Here is a 27,548-nt window from a genome sequence, read left to right as displayed (position 1 = left end):
AAAACATATAATTTTTCCTAAGAATCTTAAATTGAAGAATAGGTACTTAAACAAGATTCCTCACAAAAAATTAGGGTACCTTACAAGGCATTTGGACTAGATACCACAGGGAGATATTTCTTATATATAACCCTTATGGGTATTCTTCTGAATAATTTATATCACCAATTTTGGTGTTTTTATATTTAAAAATGCTTTGAAAACAATGTAGATATCAGAAGAGAATGACAAATATGAATAATATTTTATTTAATGCCAAGAGATACAAAATATATATTAGAGCAACGTGTCGTTTGACCTTAAGACACCTATATTATCTCAGCCACTGTATTATGACATCAATAGAATCAAGACCATTGAATCGCGATAGTATATATATTCAGTCTTTGTATCAAGACACTTATATTATCCAGTTGTTGTATGAAATTGACTATGTAAATAATAATAATGATAAATAAAACATTTGTAGAGCTCCCTATAATATAATGAAAAAAAGGCGCTCAACAATAAACTTATACTAAAATTAATGTACAAGATAGTAATTACAGCGAAAAAAACAATAATAAAAAGAAAATAGCAATACGGACACATACAAGAAAAAGCAAAGTTAAATAAAAATGGTAAAACCAAATATTTTATCATAGAAGTTACGAAAAAAAATTTACTCAGGTATTAAGAGCATCAAAGAAGAAAAAAAGATTAAACGAGACTCTCATTAAATTGAAAAAAAAAAAACAAACATTTGAGATTTTTCTTAAAAATAAAAACATACTAGCATTGCATAATATAGAATGTTGTCTTAAGAGTTCATCCTTTTTAACAAATTTCACGATACCTTTTGAAAAGCATCGACAATGAATATCATTAAAGGAGAAGAATACTATAGCAAAAACTGTCAGACTACAAGCTATTGAAGAAATACATCTTGCAAAAATACAGTACAGATACGCATCGAGTCTTATAAGGTATATTTAAAAAAAAATACTGTTAAATAAAATTTTACTGTGATATTGAAGAAAACAACAATATGGAACGCTTTTCTAAATGATATGCATCATCTAATTTTTAAAGTTTTTCTTAACATTCCAATATTTTGATGTGTACATGACAGAGTTTTGCAAATTCAATACATATTTAAGGGCTGACCAAAGTTTTTGGACATAGGCTATACTTTTTTAAACATTAATAACACTACAAACTTTTAAAGTTTGCAAACATATTGAAATATATTAGTTCATATACAAAAAAGATCTATATTTTCTTACCAATATTTGATGGATGTTATTTGAATATTTTTATATATAGAGGACGGCATGACTCAGAAGGTTTTTGCAAATCTCGGCAAAGTTCTCAAAAATTACTTGTTAAATTTTATAGATGCATCGAACTCGCGAATTTACGGTTACAGAAAACTTATTCTGTGTCTCCTAGAGGTTAAAAATAAAGAAATTTACATCTTTTATAGCGAACTTTCAAAGATTCTAATGGATTTTCATACGTTATGAAGATTATTTTTTGATGGATTTTTTTTTCTTAATATTTCCCTTATTCATCTTTTAATCGTACTTACAACCTCATGAATATTATTTAGTTTCAATATTCTGTTAAAATTATAATCATTTAAATCTAAAAACTTATTAACAAAGTAAACAATATGAAAACCCTGGGCCATGTACACATTCTGCGACCATTTAGGCACCTTTGTCATAAATTTAACTTCAAGCAATAAAAATTTAATAAGTTTGCGCCGTATTACAACAAACATTTTGGTATATAATATATTTACATAAGAATATTCAGAATGACAGACATGTCATTGTTCGCGAATGTTTTGGAAAAGTCCTTGTACATTGTGACTTCAAAACAACAAAACAAAATAAATGAACATTAATTCCCATCTCGTCCTTTGAAGTTGTTAAATTTCTGAAGGTTAATCATATGCTAGTGAGTTTATGACAATTTCTTTCTCTTAATTACAACGTACCATGTTGTCCTCACCTAATATTCCTAAAAAACGTTTTGCAGCAAGCCATTTATTTACAATTTTATAATGTTAAGTTCATTAAACACTATGCAGAATCAATGTTTTCACCACAGACAAATGGCCATTCTTTGACGCTAAATGCAGAGGTAACTGACCATTAGCATCATATTTGTTCACATCAGCACCGTACTCAATCAGTTTTTCTACAACCGAAAGATGACCCTCCCATGATGCTAAAGATAAAGGTGACCAGCCATTAATATACAAGTTATTGATGTCAGCACCATGCATCAAAAGTTTTTCTACAATTTGAAATTGGCCTTTCCATGACGACAAAAGTAAAGGTGACCAACCATTTTTATAACACCTATTTATGTCTGCACCCTGTTCAACAAGCTTTTCTACAACTGACAGATGCCCTTTCCATATCGCTAAAAGCAAAGGTGATGAACCATTATTATCACACTGGTTGATGTCGGTAACGTTTTCACTCGTTATTTCTACAATTGGAGAATGACCCATTAAATGTTCTTTAATGTTTGTTTCAACTGTCTGATTATTCTTTGGATTCTTTGATGACTGACTATTGACATCACATTTGTTGATGTCAGCTCCCTGCTCAATGAGTTTTTCTGCAACTGAAAGATGGCCTTCCCAAGATGCTAAAGATAGAGGTGACCAACCATTAATATATACGTTGTTGATATCGGCACCGTGCATAATAAGTATTTCTACAACTGATAAATGACCTTTCCATGACGATAAAAGTAGGGGTGACCAACCATAATTATTACACTTGTTGACATCGGCACCGCTTCCGAGTAATTTTTCTACAATTAAAACTTGGCCTTCCCATGACGCTAAAAGGAGAGGTGTCCAACGATTTATATAACAGGTGTTTGTGTCTGCACCGTGTTCAATGAGCTTTTCGACAACTGGAAGATGGCCCTCCCATATGGCTAAAAGAAGAGGTGATGAACCTTTATTATCACACTTGTTGATATCGACTCCACTTTCAATAATTTTTTCTACCACGAGAGAATGACCCCCAAAAGACGCTTTATGTAGAGGGGTTAATTTATTGTTATCGCATTGATCACATTTAGCACCGTGTCGAATTAATGTTTCTACTACATGCAAATGACCACGTTTTGATGCTAAATGCAGAGGCGACTGACCCTGAATGTTACATACTTTGACATCAGCACAATGTTCAATCAGTTTTTCTACAACAGGAAGATGGCCTTCCTCGGATGCAAAATGCAAAGGAGTTGATTTATTTATATCGCTTTGGTCACATTTAGCACCGTGTCGAATTAATGTTTCTACTACATGCAAATGACCACGTTTTGATGCTAAATGCAGAGGCGACTGACCCTGAATGTTACATACTTTGACATCAGCACAATGTTCAATCAGTTTTTCTACAACAGGAAGATGGCCTTCCTCGGATGCAAAATGCAAAGGAGTTGATTTATTTATATCGCATTGGTCACATTTAGCACCGTGGGAAATTAATTTTTCTACGACTGACAATTGACCATTTTGTGAAGCTAAATGCAGAGAAGACCGACCATTATTGTTACACTTGTTGACGTCAGCACCATGTTCTATTAATTTTTCTACAACAAGAACAAATCCTCTAAATGAAGCAAAATGTAGGGGTGTTAGATTTTCTTCATCGCATCTATCACACTCAGCACCGTGCAGTAGTAATGTCTCTACAACAGACAAATGACCATTTAATGAAGCTAGATGCAAAGACGATGAACCATGAATTTCACACTTGTTGATGTTTGAACCATTTTTCAATAAAATTTCTACAACAGGAACATGACCTTCTAAAGACGCTCTATGTAAAGGAGTTACTTTATTTTTATCGCATCGATCGCACTCAGCACCCTTATGGATTAATGTTTCTAAAACAAATGAATGGCCATGTAGTGATGCTATATGCAAAGATGACCAACCTTTAATATCACACTTGTTAATGTCGGCACCATGCTCAATGAGTTTTTTAACGACTTCCAAATGACCGAATCTTGATGCCATATACAAAGGAGAAATTTCCCTTCCACTACATTTGTTACAATCAGCACCAAATTTGAGTAACTCCATTACTTTTCTGAGATCCCCGGTTCTAGCTGGTGTCCATAAAGCAGGATAATAACTTTTTTGAGGATTTAAATCTGCTTCATTATCAACTAAGTATTTTACAACGTCATATTTCTCTCTCAAGCAAGCAGCAATCACTGGAGTAATGTATCGATGTTTATTGTGCGATGGTTTGATATCTCCTACAGGCATTGAACTGATATTTTCCTTTCTAATATATTCCACCAGAATTTTCACCATATCTAAATTTCCATTGAAACACGCCAATACAAGAAGTCTTACTTGTTCTTCGGGTGAAGATCCAAAAATGATATCTAATGCCTGATATCTTTTCACCAATTTTATAAAATAATTAAGCAAATCGAGGTGCCCGTAATAGATTATGAAACTAAGAGCACGTATTTCATAGATTTTCTTTTGGTCAATGCATTTTAGACCAAGCAGAAGATTTTGTCTTTCAGACTCTCTCTGTCCTTTTGTTTCGTCGATTTGTTTTTCACTTTCTTTCTGTGAGTCAAAAACTACATTATCGAAACTTTCTTTTCTAGGTAATAAAAATTCTTTTTTGACATCTTCATATGGCATTCTTTTCAAACTGTCTATGAACTTTTGTTTGAAGACACAGTCCCTCAATGCTTTATTTAAGAAGACATCGTGTAGTTTTCCAGACTTAACATCAGCATACAATCTTTTTGCAAGTTTTTCATATTGGAACTTGTTTAATCTTATGCATTTTGCGTCATTACATGTATTTTCTTTGGTGTCCAAAACAACTTTGTTTGCAATAAAATTACTGTTCATATAGTCCAAAATTTGATCAGGAAATTGCTGTCCATATTGATATGCAACAACTTCAAATATTGAATCATGGATAAATGTATATCTTTCATCATCTTTTGTAATGTAGGTGTCTATTAAGTGTGACAATTCCTTAAATATTTCCCAATTTTCAGTGTTTTCCTTAACTTTGCAAGATCTGCATACTTCTTGGAACATTTTGCATTTACTAAGCATTTCTTCAGATAGGCAATTATTGTTAAGCATGCAGAGAACAATTGATAAATATTGTATTTTATTTCTCTTCTGAATCTTATTTATTTCTGATTGTAAGCACTTGGATGGACGGGTAAAAAACTCTTCTCCGTGTTGTCTGACGCTTTTGTCACTGCTAAACATTTGACAGAGAAGTGGAAACATGAAGACGTCCTTTCTGTGCAAAAGTTTTAAATCTATTTCACATGAAATCCCTGCATTGTTCATATGAGATTCAAATATACCTTTTTGATCTTCAGAAGTAAGAATATTCTTTTCATTCAAATTAAGGATTTTATCAATTTCAAGAAACACTACATCTAATAACTTTGCCTCATTGTATACTGCCAATCTACAGGACATGAGAAATTTTGATCTTCTATTAAGAACATCTTCGATTTGTTTACTATGTCTTTCTAAATCTGACAACAAATTTCTTTCTAAAGTAAAAACACCTAATACATCGTCTATGACAAATATTTGTGGTCTGTTTAGATCGCCGTAGTTGATAATTTCCTCAGGTTTGGAGACTGGAACAATCTGATACTCGGACTCAAGCTGTAAAGCGATGTGGCGGATCAAAGCGGTTTTTCCAGACCCAGGAGGCCCAACCACAACCACAATTTGATTGGATAAAAAAAATTCTTTCATGTTTCCATATGAGGAGGTTTCAAAAAAGACTCCTTTCTTCCATGAATCCAATATTTTTCTATGTAGATCTGGTGATTAAAGAATCCTTGTTTTAAAAATAATGTTTAAAATGTTCTTCATTTTATAAAAGCACTGTTTAACCTTCTTATAACTTAACTTATTTAGATATACGCTTACTGCAATTTTACCATTTAAAGATTTTACACTAGACAAAATTGCTAACGCACCACTTGTTAATTTTTATTTGTGAATTGAACATTTGCCGGTGTAAAGACGAATAATGATCCCCATCGAATAATGACCAGAGGTCATTTTTCGACAGCGAAAAATGACCCCCGGTCATTATTCGACAGCGAAAAATGACCCTTTTGCCCATAGAAAAAGTGTCATCACCCTAAAAATTTGCAGAACCCACGTGAAGAAAAATGATCCCCGTAGAAAAATGACCTCCTGTAGATTAAAGCTAAAATTCTTAGGGGGCAAAAAAAATTAGATAAAGAAGCATATTGGCCAAAATGCTCATCTGAGCTAATTGGAAATAAATTGATAATATATTGATCTCATAACATTATACAATTATAGCTATATTTAAGGTCAATGCAATGATTCAGAATCTAAAGGAGTAAAAGATTTATCAAGCCTTAAGGTTGGGTAAACATTGTTTTTTGATTGTGGAAATCATCGAACTGACAGAAAAATATCAGAAGTATTATATATTATTATATCCTCCGCTTGAAAAGCGGGAGGGTACATAGTGATCGGGATGTCCGTCCGACCGTCTGTTACTCTTTGAGGTATCCTCTCTTATCCGCAAATCCTCATATAAAAAAAAAAGATGTGTTTGTGAAACAGCTATGCCCCTGTATGGCAACATAGCGAAGATTAAACTTTTCTTAAATACAATTTAAATATATTATTACCCAAAGTAGGGTCTTCTCACAAGAAATACAACTCCAAAATAGGAAAACCCTAGCACCACTTGTTCAAAAGTAATGGCTAAGGATAAGTTTTTGAAAGGTAGGTCAAACTCAAAGGTCAAAGTTGATGATTTCTTAAGAAAATGTTTAATGTAACAAGGATTACATATGTGAAGTATGAATACCCTAGCCCTTACCGTTCAAAAGTTATGGCCAAGGTAAAAAAAGAGCATAAGTACGGCAATCTGCAAGGTCAAGGTCAAAAGGTCAAAGTTTTTAGTATCCAATGAAAGGTAATACCAAAAAACTACATATTTGAAGTATGAGAGTACTAGTATCTACCGTTTAAAAGTTATGGCCAAAGTAAAAATTTGGCATTTTTGTGAAAAATGGGACAAACTCCAAGGTAAAGGTCAAAAGGTCAAATTTGGTGGTACCCAAAGTAAGGTCTTGTCACAAGGAATACACATATTAAATATGAAAGTCATAGCTCCAATAAATGAAAAGTTATGGTCAAGGTTAAGGTTTTTGCTGACAAACAAACCGCCAGATAGACAGACGGACATACAGACAAACACGATAAAACTATATACCCCCGAATCTTCGATTACGGTGACATAAAAAGAAATGGTCTTCAATAAACTTTTCATATTATGATACATTATAAAGAAGACGTTACAACAATGAAAATATTTGTTCTGATTTTCATATTAAATTCTCTGAAAAATATACTCAGAACTGAGTAAAACAGAACAGGCTGTGAAACTTGGTATGTTATTTACATACTGCGACTTCACATTTTAAAATATTTTTAGGGGTACTTGTCATAAAGGGAATATGAAAAATCACAAAAAATACTTCTTTAAACATCGTCGTTTATAAACTTTATTAACTAAATAATATTAAACAATATTTCATCAAGAATAATTTCTCTTTTATTCAATGAACATAAAAGATAAGTCCACCATTAAATAAAATAATCAAATGAACTCTATTATTTTTAGTCAATTATGCACCCTACATTTGTCAATATTCTTTAAAAGTCTTTGTCACAATATTTTCAATCTTTAATATGATGAAGAACATAGCCAAATGATTATAAAAAAGTGATTAAAATATATACCTTTCCCCTCTAACTAACGAAAGATAGGCTTTTTACCGATACTCATATTCTTGACCTTTTTGCACGTACATGGGATTTAATGATTAAATGACTGTTTGGGGTTACTTTCAGATCAAATATTTATCGGAAATTATACCTTTACTTTAAAAAGATCATATTTAATCGAAAAATCAAACACCAAAAATATGAATAGGTAATATGAATAGATAATAATAATTGTTAAAAGGAATGCACATCATTTCATTATAGATTTATTACGATTTATTCATTCCTTCAAAATGGTTACATACCATTCAAATTATTACGAAAGTTGTATATGTACATTGTAATTTCATTACACTAAATAGTGGGTTTGTCAACTTCAGGTCTAGATCTAGTAGATAAAAGGTGCCTACATATTTTCTCTTATTCCAGAAATATATTGCCATTAAGCATTTTAAACCAAAAATATATGAATTGAATTAAGATTATGTTGGCATGATTGAATTCTGTGAATTTCAAAATGCAGTATTTTCTACCATTTCTATTGAAGCTGTCAAGTACGGGAAAAAGTGGCATTGAATTAATTATGACGTCTTAATGGGTTAGCACAGGTTAAACACATTTACCAGTTATGATGTCATACGAAGTGGGTTCTACGTTAAAAAAAATGTAATGAATACTGTGTGCTAAATCAAAAGTTTATGTCTACATGTATAGTTTTTGCATAAGAATGACTGTGTATTTTACACTAGCCCATAGCTTTACAGAGCATATTTTTAGGTCTTATACTTAACCCCCCCCCCCCTTCTTATTTAGGAGGAAGTCGATATTGAATAAAAGCAAAAAAAACACCCTACCTTTACATTTCTATAAGAAGGAATTAAAAATAAGCTTAAAATAATCTACTATTCTACTAATTTTTAACTGTTACTTTGCCACAATACTTTCAAGTATACCTCCAACAACATTTAAAGTATGCTTTAATCATGGCGAAGTAAATTATGATATGACAGTACTTGTGTGAAGGCTTAACTTCATTTCAATATTTTATTTAGAGCCTCTTTCAGAATTATTGAAAGGTATAGAGTTTTATTTATATTTTTGCTTTTCATTTATTATTATTAATTTTTTTTTTTTTGATTTAACGTAATGTTCTTTTTGGGAGGAGGATAAAAATTTCCTCCTCTTTCATTGTCAAATAGGATTTGCCAAACTTAAACAAGCTAAAAGTTGAAATGACAAAAAAATTAATTTTTCCTATTAAAGAGTATTTAAACCTGATTTTTGCATGGTTTGATTTCTAAAAACAAGTGGAATATCATTCTTTAAGCAAACATTATAAGGAGGAATATTAAAAAGAAATTTTATTTACTTGACAATTAAAGAATCTCTTTTCAAACACAATTTTAGCATTGAAAGACGATGTGAATCTCTTAATTATTTTATACGACTTTTTGTATTTTTCTGGTTACAGAAAATGTAAAAAAATTAGTTTCGTTGTAAAAAAAGATATCAAAGAGTGTTTATTTTGTATCACTTTAAAGGGGGTCATTTTTCAATGGGGGTCATTATTTTATAGGACAAACATATAAAATAATGACCCCTTAGGACTCTTTTTATACAAAAATGATTTTTTTCTACCGGTGGGGGTCATTTTTTGTCGTTGAAAAATGACCCCCCGGTCATTATTCGATGGGGGTCATTATTCGTCTTTACACCGGATCGGTGCAAGTACTAGTATATATAATATGCCATTATTTCCAAAACAGTGAGGTTGACAAATGTCTTGGTATCATGAAAATTTGAATGAACTTCTTGTCCGAAAACCAATATCCCGATGTGCACTGTGCGCCGTTTTTGCCTAGATATGAAATTCTTGATCACTAAAGGTGGTCTGTGAGGTTACCACAGAGGTATTCCCCCAGTTATAAATCAAATAACAAACAGCCATTGACTATCATATCGCATAGTAATCATTCACTGCCTTAGTGTCCATACCAAATCCACTTTGATTGTAAATAAATGACGGCATTGATATATGTGATCATAAACATCGTTGTTTTACTCTGTTGAATTTAACAAAGGGATTGTCGAAATGGGGAAAAAAGGCTCGACGAGTTGTAATGCATTTTTGCTTCAAAACATGGGAATAATCACTAGCGACAATTTTGTTAATTAATCAGACTTACAGAATAAAAAATGTATATAAGAGACATCTTAATGGATGATTTCAGCAATTTTGGGCTGGTGATTGATCACTGAATGATTAGCAGAGGACAAGAAGAACGAAAGATAGGAGATCGGACGGAAACGTTCAATGGTGTCTGACGTTGTCAAAAAAGACAAACGTATAGAGTGACATGTGAATTTTTAAGTTTGCCTTATGCTACTGCTCAAAACATTTTGACAGAGGGCTTAATTATGAAAAAGGTCATTGTATAATGGTACCAAGAATTCTTAAAGAAAGTGGAATTGGTAAAAGTGTTTGCGAATTACAAATATTTTTAATGAAACGAAGGGGAAACGCTCAAAACTATTACGGTGTTTATCCGTCATATGACGTTATATTTAGGTGCGGCGACTACCATAAATGGACATTGTTTAAAATCCGATATTTTTATAAGTATACATCATATTCCTTTGAAGTTTTCAGGTCTGATTTAAAATAAATAAAGCTTTCATCTTGTATAATTTTGTTGCTTTACGTCGATTTTTAGCAATTTTATCAAAGTTGCGACATTACTTTTAGATCAACCATCGTAGTTACTGAGTATTTATAAGGTTTGACATTTATATACCTTATTTTTTATTAAAGTAACATGATTATATATCTAATACATCATAAACAAATTTTCAAAACGAAAATATTAATTCTCTCAGGTGGTGCGTTGGCAATTTTGTCTAGTGTATAAAGTTATTGCTGTTCTTTTTGCTCTTATTCAAAAACTTTTTTTGACAATATAGAATTGAAAATGTTGAGGAATTTTTAATATTTACTGAACTTCACAGTTTGAGTTTGAGAGCAATGACGTGGAATCAGATCATTGTCCTTTATATAAAATTTAACTATATATTAAAAGATATTAAAAGTCAATTAATTAAGAAATAAGGCATCATTTTTTGAGTTTTATTGAGATGTAAAACGGGTTGGTCACGTGATCAAATCCCATAAAGCACGAAGTGCTTTATGGAAGATTTGATCATGTGCCAACCCGTTTTACATCTCAATAAAACTCAAAAAATGATACCTTACTTATATTTACATATGTGACTTATTCATACTTTAAATTTGCCTGATTATTACTTTTAACGTCCGAAAAGCATTATTTTTCAAACCCAACGGCATGAATGTAATCCCCTAAACGCGCGTCGAACCTTTATGACGTCACACAGAGATTACGTCGAACGTTTATCCAAACGCACATCTATGACCTCTTGACCCCGTACCTGTATTTATACAGTTATAAAAAGCTTGCTTTCAGTAGTGTTATATAAAGGAAAACATTTGCAAATGTAAATATAATACTTTAATACTTGATATATTTATCGACTGTTCGAATATTATGTTATATATCACATGAATTCTTACAACGTAAATATTGTTGTTGCATTTAGTAATTATTTTGGTTTCTTCCACAATTATCTTTCTATAGTTCTATAGTCGATATAATGACCTTGTTAGCAAATACAATCTATCATTAAGTCAAACCCTAACTTTTTTCATACTGATTGTTTACACACTGAATTGTGGACGGATTTTCCCGTGTCTTCCCGAACAAAATAAGGAGCACACGACAGGTGAGACCGGTCGACAGAGGATGCTCACTCCTCCATGGCACCTGATCCCACCTCTGTATTTTTGAGGTCCGTGTTTGCTCTGCTCCTATTTTGTAATGTTTGAAGGACTTTTCAGCTCGAATACTGTTCGTTATCTCCAAATGTTTCCTTGATGAAATATATTAAACAAGACTGCTTTATTATCATTACTGAGTTACCCTTGTATGTTTTTTTAACCTACAAATAGAAAAAAAATATCGATAAAATTATGAGACAATTGACAAAAAAGTGTTTGAAAGACGATCACGAACAGATAGGAAAGATTCTGTGAAGCTACTGTCTTTTTTGTGACAGGCGAGGGAGGGTGAAATGTAGTACTTTAAAAAATTTCCAGATTATATTTCACACAAAACAATTCTTTAATAAACTGGATTTTAAAGTATTTAGCGTTCAGTTGTTTCCATTTTTGTCTTACCAGTGATGCGGAAACCTGTAGGAGTAGACACTTATTTATAATTAGTATATTGTATATTGGTTTTTATTATTGTTAACTTATTAAAAATTAAGGGTTTTATCTTTTTTCTTGGTAAAGCTATATCACAACAAATGTAAGTACCGATAGGCATTAGGAAGGGGGGCAGAAGAGAGAAGTTGACATTTGTTTGTAATTCAGCAATTTTAATTAAAAATATCAAAATACCTCTTATGTTTTCTGGTATGCTAATTGATTTCTGCCTCTGAAAATCTCCTTTTAGCTCATCCTGAAATTTCTTCTGTCTTAGAGAATATATGCTCATTTTTTCTTTTAATGTATCTGCGAATTAAACAATTAATATACATCCATCATGATTCAAAGTAAGTAACATCAATTTAACTTTTAACCGTATACTTTTCAAACAAATAGAAGGCTTTATACCGTTCATGTTTTCTAAGCATTGTATTTATCTTTCAAACCACAAAGGTTTTGTCACGCTGATTCAGGAAAACAATTTATCCCCATGATATCATAAAGTGCTAGTGCACCAAATTGTAAAAAATCGCAATTTTAAAGGTCCGATCGTTTAATATTTATGCAAACGAATATTTAAAATATTTGATCGCCAAAATTACATCGTTCACCAAAATAAGGCTCAAAAATATAATTAAATCATTAGCTCTCAATATTCAAGTGGATACGAGACTGCTACAGTACCCCTAATTGCCGACAAATGTGTAACATCCTCGGTGGAGAGAGGCTTGTTCTTATCAGTCGAAAATTGTTTCAGGATGTACCATAAATCTCTTTGGTGGGTGCAAGTTTAACCCTATTCCGTCGAATAGAGTGGAAAACTTGCACAGCGAAAACTTATGCTTATATTATCTCTCAGGTGGGTGTAAAGTTCTGCCACAATCAGCACAAGAGTGTGCAAATACCAACCTTTATCAGTCTAGTGGAATATGAGTCCTAACCTTTATATTTCATCAGCAAAATCATCCAAGCTAAAGGCCAAGACTTATCTTAATTTGCTAGCTTTCGAATTCCGGACAAAGACTAAAATGATTGAATTCAGAATATTTTGACGTCATTTTCGTTGATTATTTTCCAACGACATCGGACTGGATTTGGCGTGTCAGGCCATTGAAGTTTTGTGCAGCATGTTTCATGGTAAACAAGCCATCGGACTTTTGTGTGACCATCTGCATTTGGCGTCCGTATCGACACCAGACCATCGGAGATTGGCGCAGACCATTATACATTGGTGCAACCATCGGATTTTGGCGTCGGACTTGCATATTTATCTAAGGTTATTTTTAAAACTTTCATTTTAAAAGGAAAACGAAACAGTTTTGGTTATATCAGTCTAAATTTTCGGTATAATTCAATTACTTACATATTGCTAAAGCAATTCTTACTGTTATATTATTAAAACGGGTTTTGGGACTTTTCTATGTAAAAATTATCAAAATTGAGATTTTTAAGTGTTATTGTTTTCAATCATTTTATGACCCCTATACCTTTTGAAAATGTCCGTTTAAAATCAAAATGTTTACGAGCTTTTCTCTGTAACCTTTGTAAATTTTACACCAAACACATAGTTTGTTTGCAATGTTTTATTTGCCATCAGATGGTAACAGCTGGAAAACTTTGAAAATTTTAGATTTTCAGCTCTTTGTAATCTTTATTGAGCCTTAAGGTAAGTCACTCGTCAGCTTTTTAGAAAAGTTCACGCAGAAGCTTTTACTTCAAAACTACTTTTTAAAATTCAATTTTTATAACATATTTAAATTCAACAATGTAAATTTTTTAACATTCAATGAAAAAAACTGCTCAAAAATCTACAAAGAAGCAAGATTTATGAGGGACTATTTCTTTTGGTGGAAGGATATTTAGCAGAAAATTCTGCAAATCTGCACATTTATAAAATTTAATGTAATGGAAATTTAGCCTCACATACTTTTTCTCGGAGAATATTTTCCGTTTTGATATTGCTAAAAACATTTAATATAGGTCTTAATTTATGTTTTTAAGCTAAGTTTTACACCTTCCCTCAACAAACTTTTCCAAAAAATGAAAATATATGAAAGAAGTCAAGGTCAAATTTACACCATTTTTTGCCTGAAAATCACATATTTTGACAAATATTTCAAAATTAACATCACTGACCCCACCTTTTTCTTTCATTATTTTAAACTACTCGATACTTGTGACCGATCAGCACTCAAGTCGTAAAAAGTTTGATATAAGAAATTTTTTTATTGCCTATTAAGTTTTTTAATACCCTAAATATGTTATTTTTTAGTGCAAAAAGGTCACACAATAATTTACGCGCATTAATTTGCAAGATTTGTGTAATGATAAATATTATTCAAACTATTTTACGTAAAATTAGATTAAATTTATTGCCATGCTTACATCTAATCAAATATGATAAGGGTTAAAGTAATTAACCAAAGAGATGAAATTTAAGTGCAAAAAGGTCAACTTAAATGTACCGTAGATCAGTAGGATGCTCACTGACCCCCTATTTTCTTTGCGATTTTGAGTTACACTTTATGAGTACTTATCCAAAATATACTTCTAAAAAAATCCTTGATATAACAAATTTCAGGAGTGACTTACCTTAAGAAAGATTAAGAAAAACAAACAAATCTTTTGTCAACTATACTGAAACGAAAAAGAAACGCATTATCCTATCGTAGGGGGAAATGTTAAATATAGGGATATAATCTTGTATCTATAAAGTAAGGATATCTTCAACTCTGCTAATATCGGTAATCTAACGGTTGAATGATTGTCACACCATTACCGCAAGTTATGCTTGAGTCCGCATTACAGAAACCAGAAATTTCATGTCTAACAAAACATTTGGCACTAGTATGGGGTTTTAAAGGTTTGTATCTAATGAAGTAATATTCCGAAAAATTACTTCTAATTTCTTTTCCTGAAACGATGTTAATGCTTCTTTAAAATGACTTAAGCATTTCCATTGCTCTGGCTGGAAAATCTCATAATAAAGGTGGTCGAGAATTGCAAAATGCAAATGTGCACTACATTACATCAACAGGCTGATACGTATTATTATTATAAATGACATGTAGTCGGTGGACCGGAAGTCCAGGAGTTAATACACTGCTTTAGGTTAGAGGAAATTCGACCTCGTCATCTGAAAAAACAGGCATTGAAAAATGTCAAAGAATATTTTATTTACTAAGATCTCGGGATTGATGAACGTAATGCCGTAATGTAGAAATCAAACTGCATTAATCGTGCATGGCAGTCTTCCACGCTGTAATTGAATTGCCGGAAGAGGGGATATTTAACGGCTATGTTATATTCTAAAGTTGCCCCGTGGGGATCCGGGTTAGAATAAGTCCTCAGTACCCCCTTGCTTGTCGTAAAAGGCGACTAAATGGGGCGGTCCTTCGGATGAAACCGTATAAACCGAGGCCCCGTGTCACAGCAGGTGTGGCACGATAAAGATCCCTCCCTGCTCAAAGGCCGTAAGTGCCGAGCATAGGCCTAAATTTGCAGCCCTTCACCGGCAATGGTGACGTCTCCATATCAGTGAAATATTCTGGAGAGGGACGTTAAACAGTATACAATCAATCAATATATTCTAAAGTTAAAAGATATTCATTTAACATTTTAATCAAATCTCTGATGTTTATAAATCGAGTATCACCTTACTGTATTAAAATTTGAAAATCTTAAGATAAAAAATAAAATATTTGTTGATTATTGATTGTTGCGTTTCTTTTGCGTTTCAGTATATTATATCTCTAAGTAAATGTTAACATAGGAACATTTGGAATATATTTTAAATGCTAAAAAATGCCGAAAAACGTTTAATCTTCACTAATGATAGGTTTTACATGATAAAAGTCAATGAACAACTTTAAGAAAAACAATTAAATGTTTGACCATAATTAATTAGAGACTAGTAAACATTATTCTAAAATAAGTGTTATTGAATGTCATAGAAACACAGTGAAGTTATATAAAATTAATTGCTAAGCTTTAGTTAATACTTCTACCTTGAGAGAACATAGAAATTCAAGACTGCCAATTATACATTGTGTGGACCTTGTAGCACATATAAATTTGACAAAATGGGATTAATTGCTTCTTTGCAGTGTAATTATGGAAACAACGTTCCAGTGGTGTAAAATAACAGTTTTGCTGCTTTAGGGATCTGGTTATCTTTTAATCAAGAAACAAATTAATTGATTTACCTCGAATAGAACTTTTCTCATAGAAGTTAAGGTGAATATCATATATTGATAAAGTTTGTTAAAAAATAACACTACTGCGATGGTTACCAAGAATGGAAGATGTTGGATTCTGTTAACTTAATAGCAATATCAAATCCTATGTGGAAGCTTCTTACATCATGCAAGAGATTGTGTGTTGGTCAAAATTGAAATTCTTGTTACACAGCACTGTTAAACTTGAAATAAGCGGGCGGGACCTAATTTATACGGGAAACTTCTACTGTGACATCACACATAATAGTTTTTCCCATAATACCAGAAAGTGAAATAATTTGCGTACTTAAACATGTTAAAGCGTATTAGCATAATAGACAACAACAAAACTTATCAATGCATTAAAAAAAGTGGCTTATTAAATCCCGCACGGCAGGTTATAAACAAACAACTGATCGCAAAGAGCTTGTCGACATAAAGTAATTTTGGTAAAAATGACGTATTTTATGTGCATTGAGATGCAGTTAAAATATTTTTTTTACAGTGAATAATGCCTTTTATTAATAAACAGAATATTACTTACAAATTTAAGATAGTCTGTTAATACCAAATAAACCATTGTTTAGTGCGATTATTCAAAAATAATCAAGAGAATGTATTTAATTAATTTTACCGTGCTTTTGTATACAGGTTTGGCATATTTAACATCGAAGTGCATAGTTAAATCGCCTTTTCGCAATGGCATACATTGGTTTTTGTTCTGTTGATTTCTTCATAGTAAGCCTTAACAATGCTGCGTAGTTGTTAATAATTATAAATCATACAGGTTGCGTACAGAAAGAAAACGAAATAATTGTCATCTTTTTAGCATGATTTTTTACCGTTAAAATTCATAGCAACGCTCTATTCAAAGAATTCAGTTTGAATTTTTAAAGATGTAAGAATTGGGACCAAATCAATGTATCTTTTACTTGATCACCAGGTATAAAGAAATGAACATTTTAAAATGATCAGATTTAATATTACAGAGAGTAAATCTGAGATCACTTTTCGGTATTAAAACCATGGTAACCATTATGAACCAATAAGAAATATTATTTGAATATTTTGTTTCAAAAGTAACGTATCTAATAGCTGAATCCCCAAATATGTTTATTTTGCATTTAGGACATCCTGGCTTTCAATTTTTAGAAACAGCCATTGTCATTTTTGCTTTGCTGCAATCGTTTACAATGTTAATCTGAACATATAAAAAAAATGTCCTTTTTTCCCAAATTTTAGGGCATATTACCATGGAGACCATGAAACATTGCAACCAATTTTTGCCTGATTTAAATTAACGGTATAAAAGACATTCATCATAGAGAGTTCAGAGACATTTTGAGACGATGCGTGCTACAGCTCCTATATGAAATGTCAAGTCTAAACAGACAATGGCTCTCAAAATGCCCAACTAACCTGAGAGGTGACTTATCTTGCTGGCTGTGTCTCTCTGAATACATTCCATGTTTTCTAAAATGAAATAAAAGACATTTGGTTATCAAACTTTTATTTGTATTTATTGATAAGAAAATTAAACATTTAAAAGTACAGTAACCTCACAAAAGAGGGTATTATCACAGTTTTCCACATCAATGTCTCTTACAATTGATCAACAGTTATAGCGAGCGCTGCAAGGCGGCGCGAAGCGCCGCTCGCGTAGCGAGCTCAATAGACTAACGTGTACGAACAGAGGAAATTCAGGTTGAAATCTGCACATTATTCCAAGAAATTTTTATGAGTCCACGTGAAAAAATTCCAATCTTCCAATAATCCTTTGCGGTGCATAGCAACATGGTGGCTAAAACATAGCAACAACTTACTTGAAATAAATTACAAACAACGATCTAATGCAATCTCCATACCATAAAACTATCGTTTGCATGGTTTGCCTCCTAATTAAGTCAACAGGACTTTTTATCTGATGTCATACTTTCGTCACTTTAACGGTTCGGGTATTTCCGATTTTGTCGGAAACTTCCGAGAAGTTCTGAATGTCGATCCCGATGCTTGGGATGTGTTTTTTTTAATTATTTTGTTTTCTTTTTTCTTTCTTTTTCTTGAATGATAGGCGGTACATGTGTAAGTATATCATAGTACATAACTGCGCTCGCCCCAAAGGTCACACCGTAAAACATATTTTAGAAATGATTTGTTTAAATGATAAGATCAGATTAATTCATACGCTGAGAAAATATTTGAGATCCCTTTTCTGTAATAAAACCATGGCAACGATTACGAGTCGATAAGCAATCTCTCATTTTGTTGAAAGTGTCTGGAACAAGTATTCTTTAAATTTGGTTGCATTGCTTTTATTTTTAATGTTTCACTTTACAAAAATGAACGACTAAAATTGTTGCTTTGGAATATTATGTTTTTATAGTAACCTATCAAATAGCTGAGTCCCCAAATATATCTATTTTGCATTTACGACATTCTGGCTTTCAACTTTCAGAAACAGTTATTGTCATTTGTTTGCTTACCTGTAAACATTAACAATGGTAATCTGAACATGGTAAAATGTCTTAATTTCAAAATTTAGGGCATGTTGCCATGGCGACCATGAAACATAGACCAAATTTTTGCTGCTTTAAATTAACGGTATAAAAGACTTCATCATCTTAAGTTCGGTGAAATTCTGAAACGATGCGTGCTACAGCTCCTATATGAAATTTTAAGTCTAAACAGAGAATGGCTCTCAAAAGGTCCAACTAACCTGAGAGGTGATTTATCTTGCTGGCTGTGTCTTTCTGATTACATTCCATGTTTTCTAAAATAAATTAAATTTAATTGCCAAGTTTTAATTTTTATTAATTAATAAGAAAAATGAAAATCTTAAAGTATAGTAATCTCACTTAGCACTTCAATTTCTCTTTAAATTGATCACCAGTTATATAGAAGTGATTTTTTTGAATGATATGATTAGATTGAATTATACAGAGAGAAAATTTGAAATTTATTTTTGGTATTACAACCATTGTAACCATAATGAGCCATCAAGACATATTACATTTCGTATCTGGTATCTTGGTATCTGTAACAAGTATTCTATAAATTTGATTGCATAGCTTTTATTTTTGGTTTATGACTTTACAAAAATGAATGACTAAAATTGCTGCTTTTGAATATATGGTTTCCATAGAAACGTATCTAATAGCTGAATCCCGAAAAATATTTATTTTACATTTAGGATATCCTGACTTTCAACTTTTAGAAACAGCCATTGCTATTCATTTACATTGCTGCAAACGCGTACTATGGGATTCTGAACATGGTAAACAAATGTCTTTTTTTCGAACTTAAGGGCATGTTGCTATTTAGACCATGAAACATAGAAAACAATTTTTGTCTGATTTAAATTAACGTTATATAAGAATTTCATCATGTTGAGTTCGGAGAAATTCTTAGACGATTTGTGCCAGATTTACAGTCAAGTCGTACACAAACCGAGTCGAACACGAACCAAGTCGAACACAAAAAGTCAACTCGTACACAAATACGAAGTCACCTTGTACACAATTCAGTACATAGGTTTTCCTATGTGATTTTAGGTAAAGTCTCTGATTTGACCTATAATGGTAAATCGCATCATTGCATACAATTTCAATAAAACTTTTGAAATTGAAAAAAAGATTTTAATATTTTTTATGTGAGGGATAAAAACGACTCCCGCACCATGGTGAAGATTAAGGAATGAAGAACTTTGGATACGTTTTCCATACATAGAGTATCTCATAATTAATGGATAACAAATTAGGGGCATATCGTAATCAATGTTTGTCACAGATCCAAGAAACCGGTGCGCTTGTGTTCGTTTAACAATAATTGTTTGAATTCCTAACAAGAGAAGTTGTTTTAAAATGTTGAACCATTAAAGTATTTATGAACTTTAAAAAAAAATTAACACTTCTCTTTGTCCTTATCTTATTTTTCTAGATTATATATAAAATTAATTCACAGCTCCTATATGAAATTAAAAGTCTAAACAGAGAATGGCTCTCAAAATGCCTAACTAACCTGAGAGGTGGCTTATTTTGCTGGCTGTGTCTCTCTTATTACATTCCATGTTTTCTAGAATAAGAATAAAAGACATTTTGTTGTCAAGCTTTTATTTGTATTCATTGATCAGAAAAATGAAAATCTAAAAATATAGTAACCTCACAAAAGAGGATATTAGCACATTTTTCCACGACAAATTCTCTAAGAATGGATCACCAGTTATATAGAAATCTTTCTTTAAATGATAGTATCAGATTAAATTATACAGAGAGAAAATTTGTAATTCATATTTGGAATTACAACCATGGCAACCATAATGTCCCATCGAGACATATTACATTTCGTTCTTGGTATCTGTCACAAGTATTCTATATATTTGGTTGCATAGCTTTTATTTTTGGTTTATGACTTTACAAAAATGAATGACTAAAATTGCTGCTTTGAATATATGGTTACCATAGTAACGTATCTAATATCTGAATCCACAAATATATCTATTTGGCATTTAGGACATCCTGGCTTTCAACTTTTAGAAACAGCCATTGCTATTCATTTACATTGCTGCAAACGCTTACTATGGGACTCTACACATGGTAAACAAATGATTTTTTTTCAAACTTAAGGGCATGTTGCCATGGCGACCATAAGAAATAGCAACCAATTTTTGCCTGATTTAAATTAACAGTATAAAAGACTTATAACATGGTGAGTTCGGAGAAAATCTTAGACTATGCTTTCCAATAGCTCTTTTATGAAATGTGAAATCATTACAGAGAATGGCTCTCAAAACGCCCAACTAACCTGAGAGATGATTTATCTTGCTGGCTGTGTTTCTCTGATTACATTCCATGTTTTCTAAAATAAAATAAAATAATAGATTTTCAGTTGTAAAGCTTATATGTGTAGTCATTGATGAGAAAAATGAAAATCTAAAAGTACAGTAACCTCACAAAATAGGGAATTTGCACATTTTCCCATGTCATTCTTTTAATCACTGGATCACCAGTTATTAAGAAATGTATTTTTTAAAAAATGAAAGGATCAGATTAAATCATGCAGAAGGTAAATTTGGAATACATTTAAGGTACTTAAATCATGGCAAGCATTACAAGTCAATAAGAAATATCACATTCCTTTCTAAGTATCTGTAACAAGTATTCTATATACTGTATTTGGTTGAACAGCTTTTATTGTTTATGTATAACTTTACAAAAACTGAATGAATTAACTTGCTGCTTCTAATACTTTGTTCAAAAGTAAGGTATCTTATATCTGAGTCCCCAAAAATATTTTTTGCATTTAGGAGATCCTGGCCTTCAGCTTTTAGAAACAGCAGTTGGCATATGATTACTTTGCTGCAAGTGTTAGCTAAGAACATATTAAAAATGTCATTTATTTCAAACTTTTGGGCATGTTGCCATGGAGACCACGAAACATAGCAATACATTTTGTGCCTGATTTGACTTTATGGTATAAAAAAAATTTCATCATAGAGAGTTCGGAGAATTTCTGAGACGATGCATGCTATAGCTCCTATATAAAATGCCAAGTCATTACAAAGAATGGCTCTATAAAGACAAACTAACCTGAGAGGTGATTTATCTTGCTGGCTGTCTCTCTTTGATTACATTCCATGTTTTCTAAATTAAAAAAAACGTTTTGTTGCAAAGCTTATTTTGTAAATAAATAAAAAAAAATGAAAATCTAAGAACATAATAACCTCCCAAAGGGAAATTGCCTCATTTTTTGTTAAGTGAATCATTACAGGAAATCAAAACACGTAATTTGGAATTTTTGATACATTCTTTGAGGCTCATAATACATTAAAGATGGGACATATAATGTATAAAATTTGATTTCAGATATTTTTTTTACTTTGTTCAAAAGTAAGGTATCTTATATCTGAATCCCCAAAATTATTTTTTGCATTTAGGACATCCTGGCCTTCAACTTTTAGAAACAGCAGTTGGCATTTGTTTACTTTGCTGAAAGTGTTAGCTAAGAACATATTAAAAATGTCATTTATTTCAAACTTTAGGGCATATCGCCATGGAGACCACGAAACATAGCAATACATTTTGTGCCTGATTTGACTTTATGGTATAAAAACTTTCATCATAGAGAGTTCGGAGAATTTCTGAGACGATACATTCTACAGGTCCTATATTAAATGCCAAGACATTACAGAGAATGGCTCTATAAAGACAAACTAACCTGAGAGATGATTTATCTTGCTGGCTGTCTCTCTTTGATTACATTCCATGTTTTCTAAATAAAAAAAAAAACTTTTTGTTGCAAAGCTTATTTTTGAAAATAAATAAAAAAAAATGAAAATCTAAGAACATAATAACCTCCCAAAGGGAAATTGCCTCATTTTTTTGTTTATTGAATCATTACAGCGAATCAAAATACGTAATTTGGAATTTTTGATACATTCTTTGAGGCTCATAATACATTAAAGATGGGACATATACGTATAAAATTTGATTTCAGATATCTTTTTTTATGTTCATGATTCCCAAACATATAATTTATGTATACCTGCTAAGGTTTTTTGTAAAATATATTGCACTTTTATCTTGATGAATTAATAAAACACATTATGTAATGTAATGTACGTAAAGAAATATACTCTCAAGTATCCGAATGAAGTTTTTGGTATCTTGATCCTCGGCATATTGTTTGGCTAGTTGTTGTCTGTAATACTTGTCTTGGACAGGATCCATTGTTATATATCTCAAAACATCAACTTCCTTCTGAAAATGATTTCCATTCGAAAGGATTGCATCCATTTCCACTACTGCACCTCGAACAGAATTCCAAATATCCATAAATTCAAGGTTTGTAAGAGATAATCTTGCAGAGTGAGCAGTCGAGTTTCGGGCTATTCGTATTCTTTCAATATTTGCAGAAAGACTTCGATCAAATAAATCCGGGTCATTACCCCAACCATTTTTGTGCGGTGTAATATTACATATGTTCCTTAAAAGAGAATACAACAAGGAAATGTCGAAGTCGTCATAATTTCCAGTGTAGTACGCATTGTGAGGCAAAATAAGATCCCTTTGTTGGGGAGTTAATCTTGTAAGATTTTGCCTCTGTTTCATAGCTACAGTAGCAAATGTTGGTGGCGGAACCTGATTGCGAAGAACATCTCGCAATTGATCGGTGCAGGGTCCAAGAAGAAGACGACAAACCCTGTTAACATTTGTTGTGCCTTCAGAACTGTAGGGACTGTTTGCAGATGCCATGGTTCAACCCTTTGAATGTCACATGAACTTTATACATCTAGAAGATAACAATGATCAATGTAAAAATAATGAATATATACTCCCCGTCAATGAAAACGCAACATTCTAATTTTAAGGTAAAAAAGTATATACGGGATATAACTATGTACCAAACAAGTTATGACATCTTTTACTTTGCCAAATCAGTTATTTAATGGTTGAATGGTTTTCATTCCATTACCAAAAGTTGATTTTGTAGCTCTCTTAACAGATAACATATAAAAAAAAACAACCCCTTCCGACCATTTAATCAAAATATGCTGGTCCGCCATGTACAACATACAGTGTAGGCATGCCTATTTTTACCTTGCATTAGGTTTATCAATGTCTTTATCTGAGCAAAATAAATATTCTTGCACATTTTGAATTGCCTGTTGTTCAGAAACTGAAGTCGAATTTTCTCTAACTAGGCGCAGTGTAGTAACCCTTAGACTTCCGGTCAATGAACTGTCATTCATGCTTTTGAAACAGACGTTATGTAGCGTATATTTGTATCTGTAGCTCTACGTTTTCTTTATTTTGAGAATTTCAAGCATTAGCAATGAAATCCGTGCTTTCGGTAATTTTGAGGTAATACAGGAAATCACATCCGGAAAAGAAAGAAATATTTTTTCCGGCATTTTAGTACAATACTTATGATAAAAAGGTACAAACTTTAAAAACCAAAATATTGTCAAATATTTTATCAAAATTGCTAATGTTTGATTTCTGTTAAGAAGGCTAAAAATCAACTTCGGGTAATGGAATGATAATCATTCACCTGTCAAAAAACTGATTAGGCAAAGTTAAAGATGTCTTAACTTTTTTGGTACATAGTTATATCCTGTACATAATTTTCACCCTAAATTAAAGGTGTTGCCTTTCTATTGAAGGTGAGTATTAAAAGTATTTCATGAGACAATTAAATACATAATATTTTACAGGGGACCATGGGTATATTGCAAAGTAATGTCCGTTTTATTCTACAGCATAAACAGGATCAATTAACTAAGGTACTAAATATACTTTCAAGTTATTATTTTTTTTTCTTGCAAAAAATTACATATATGTATATCCGTTTTCACGGTTTTGATTAGCTTTAACACACGTTTGCTTAAATTATAGGTGATTTACTGTCGACGTGTATTGCTATTCTTGAAAAGAAAATGTATGACAAGGTTGTTCTCTAAATATTATATGAAATATGAAGAGAAATAATAGTAAACATGCTCAAAGACCAATTAATCGATATATTTTATGAGCAGACCAATTACTGATCTCTGAGAACAGAGGAGGGTTCAGGTGCTATGGAAGAATGAACATCCACTGTCGATTGTCACATCTTACCATTTGCATGAAAGACGTTTGTCAACATTCGACTTTACGATATATTTTTGTTACAGTATGATACCTCGTTTATGAAATTGATCAAACTTAGAACATCCTCATGCAGATCGAATCGTTTGGGTGAGATAAAACCCAACATTTATTGCTATAGAAATAAGGGAATTTGACGATAGAAAGTTGAAATCAAAGTTAAGGTGTCAGTTTGTCATTAATGTTTATTCCAGAAAATAACCAAATAGGGAAAAGGTGTTCATACTCTATAGCGTCTTTAATTTTAAGTAAAGTAGGATATATTAAATCAACGTATGCCTGGAAATGAATATTGTTAACTGGTCAAACATCTTCCATATATCTAAAGCATAATATTTCTTTTGATATGAGGACGTATTTGAATAATATCTGCTTTGTAAAAATTTAAAAACATGTATCATGATAATGATGCACAAATTGTATCAACGAATGCGAATTCCAACAGATTATCAGAAGATCTTCAAAGATTACATAGATGAGAAACATTCTTTTGAGATCAACTTCGAAGTACTTTTACTTGAATAAGAATGTTTTAACAAAATCATATGTAGATCCTTCCTCAATGATTTCTCCCCAAAATATTTCATATCAATTCTTCTTGATCAATTTTAATCAAGATTATATCCTTAGACAAGCCTATGAATCTGAAGCCACGTATCTTTTCAGCCACTTCCGTGATATGCGGAAGAAAATATTTCCTTTTATATTATTTCTAGCATTTTTTCAAACATTAACTTTATAGTTTTAAAAAGTAGATAGGTTTGAATAAATCTATAATATATTATATCTTACATCTCTTATAGAATCATTCCAAAAACTAATAATTTAAAATCACAACAGTGTTTTGTTGATTCACGATTGAATAAAAGATATATTTATAGTAGGTTCGGCATCATTGAAGATAAAGGCACACGTATGAATCTAAGTACGTGATCTTTAAGCAAATATGATCTGAATTTTATACAATATTGCTTATCTATAGACGCTAATAAAAGTGTTAAATTCTGTCATGTAACATGTGAAATTAAGATAGCATTATACTTTTGTATCAATACTGTTAAAGGATTCATATAGAGAAGATAAATATATAACTTTTATTTACATATTCGTAAGTATAATAAGCCAATGATGGAGTAAATACTGTCTTAGATTTTACAGATGTCAATTAAAACCCACCAGAAGTCCTGCGCATTTTAAAAATTACCAATGTAGCTCTGTCCGTGTAAAAATGGTCATTGAGCAACATCCTGAAATAAGAGGAGGTTTGTTAGGTTTTTCTTTTCTTTTATCAGTCCAGTCCAATACGAAAATTCGTAATATTACTAAAAAACGTAAGATTACGAGAAAGCGTAATATTACAAGTTATCGTAATATAAAACTTATATTACAATTTTTCGTAATGTAGTTTAATTACGAATACTCGTAAAATAGCAGATGTAAGAGTCTATATTACGAGTTTTCGTATTATCCAAGACAAATTCAAGCATTGCAAGAAATTGAGTGGTGGGTAGCAAAGTATGACGTTTAATATGAGATGTCACGGGCGATAGCTTGTACGACTCTTACTGAGATTTGAATTCTGTGTATTTCAAATAAGAATTGCACGAACAGTTGAATTATGAAACGAGGGTGTGATTTTTAGGGTAGACTTCGGAAGAAAAGTAGGGAGTTCGGGTGATATAGACCAATGCGACATGCTTAAGCGAATATTGAAATTTACTGGAAAATTGGTCTTATCCTTGGGAAAATTCCTATAAAAGAATAATGAAAGAAATTGTTCACGCACCCATCGCTAGCGGTACTTTCTTCTTGAATTTCCATGCTTTCTGATAGGCGTAACTGAATAAACTGACCCCGTGCTATCAGTAGCCGTGGAATCTGATATATTACTGACGTCATACTTTGCTACCCTCCACTCAATTTCTTGCAATGCTTGGATTGTATTGGATTACGAAAACTCGTAATATAGTCTCTTACAAACTGCTATAAATATTACGCGTATTCGTAATTTAACTACATTACGAAAAATTGTAATATAAGTTTTATATTACGATAACTTGTAATATTACGAATTTTCGTATTGGACTGGACTGTTTATCCTTATTGAAGTATTATTAAAGCTAGAAAATACAAATAAATTATTTTGGTACACTTTGGAAAAACTCCCTCTTTAATTTTTAGAGTAATTAGGATTGTCAAAGAAAGTTTGCTTTGTGATCTGTATCTTTTTTTATTGTTATCTTTGTCTTAGATTTCTATCGGTGCTATTATAAAAAGATGCGTTCTAATTAAGATAAAATGCTTATATATTGACCTGAAAATATAACATTGATCTACGAAGAAAAATGCTAACTTGAGAATTTATAGATGACTGTAAATTTGGACCTGGATAGACACACACACTAATATGGACTGGGTGTCTCAGCAAACATGTCCCGATTTTGTGGTTTCAATAGAGAGTTAAACAGTATTAACGAAAGAATTTTTTGCAAAAATGAAAACTACATCACCAAATAATTTTATCAATATGAAAGTTGAAGACATTTTAAATCAATTATTTTTTAAGACCGGCATTTCTGTTTGCAATGTTAAATTTT

At 31.7% G+C, this 27,548-nt stretch overlaps 1 protein-coding gene across 1 annotated transcript; it reads right to left on the bottom strand.

The window, feature by feature from the left end:
* Positions 1–2,058: 2,058 nt before the first annotated feature.
* Positions 2,059–26,199, bottom strand: LOC134264245 (uncharacterized). The gene is made up of 10 exons (XM_062746541.1): positions 26,128–26,199; positions 22,938–23,593; positions 22,520–22,573; positions 21,892–21,945; positions 21,107–21,160; positions 20,324–20,377; positions 19,023–19,076; positions 17,726–17,779; positions 12,282–12,395; positions 2,059–5,850 (listed from the first exon to the last, which is right to left on the bottom strand). The coding sequence occupies exons 2-10, from the start codon at positions 23,554–23,556 to the stop codon at positions 2,063–2,065; spliced, it is 4,845 nt and encodes a 1,614-aa protein (XP_062602525.1). The 5' UTR covers positions 23,557–23,593; positions 26,128–26,199; the 3' UTR covers positions 2,059–2,062.
* Between the last annotated feature and the right edge of the window lie 1,349 nt (positions 26,200–27,548).

The sequence above is a fragment of the Saccostrea cucullata genome, unplaced genomic scaffold (assembly GCF_032062105.1).
Source record: "Saccostrea cucullata isolate Sc308-1 unplaced genomic scaffold, CSIRO_AGI_Scuc_v1 ctg766, whole genome shotgun sequence".
Taxonomy (NCBI): Eukaryota; Metazoa; Mollusca; class Bivalvia; order Ostreida; family Ostreidae; genus Saccostrea; species Saccostrea cuccullata.
This window is presented reverse-complemented; position numbering and strand designations above follow the sequence as displayed.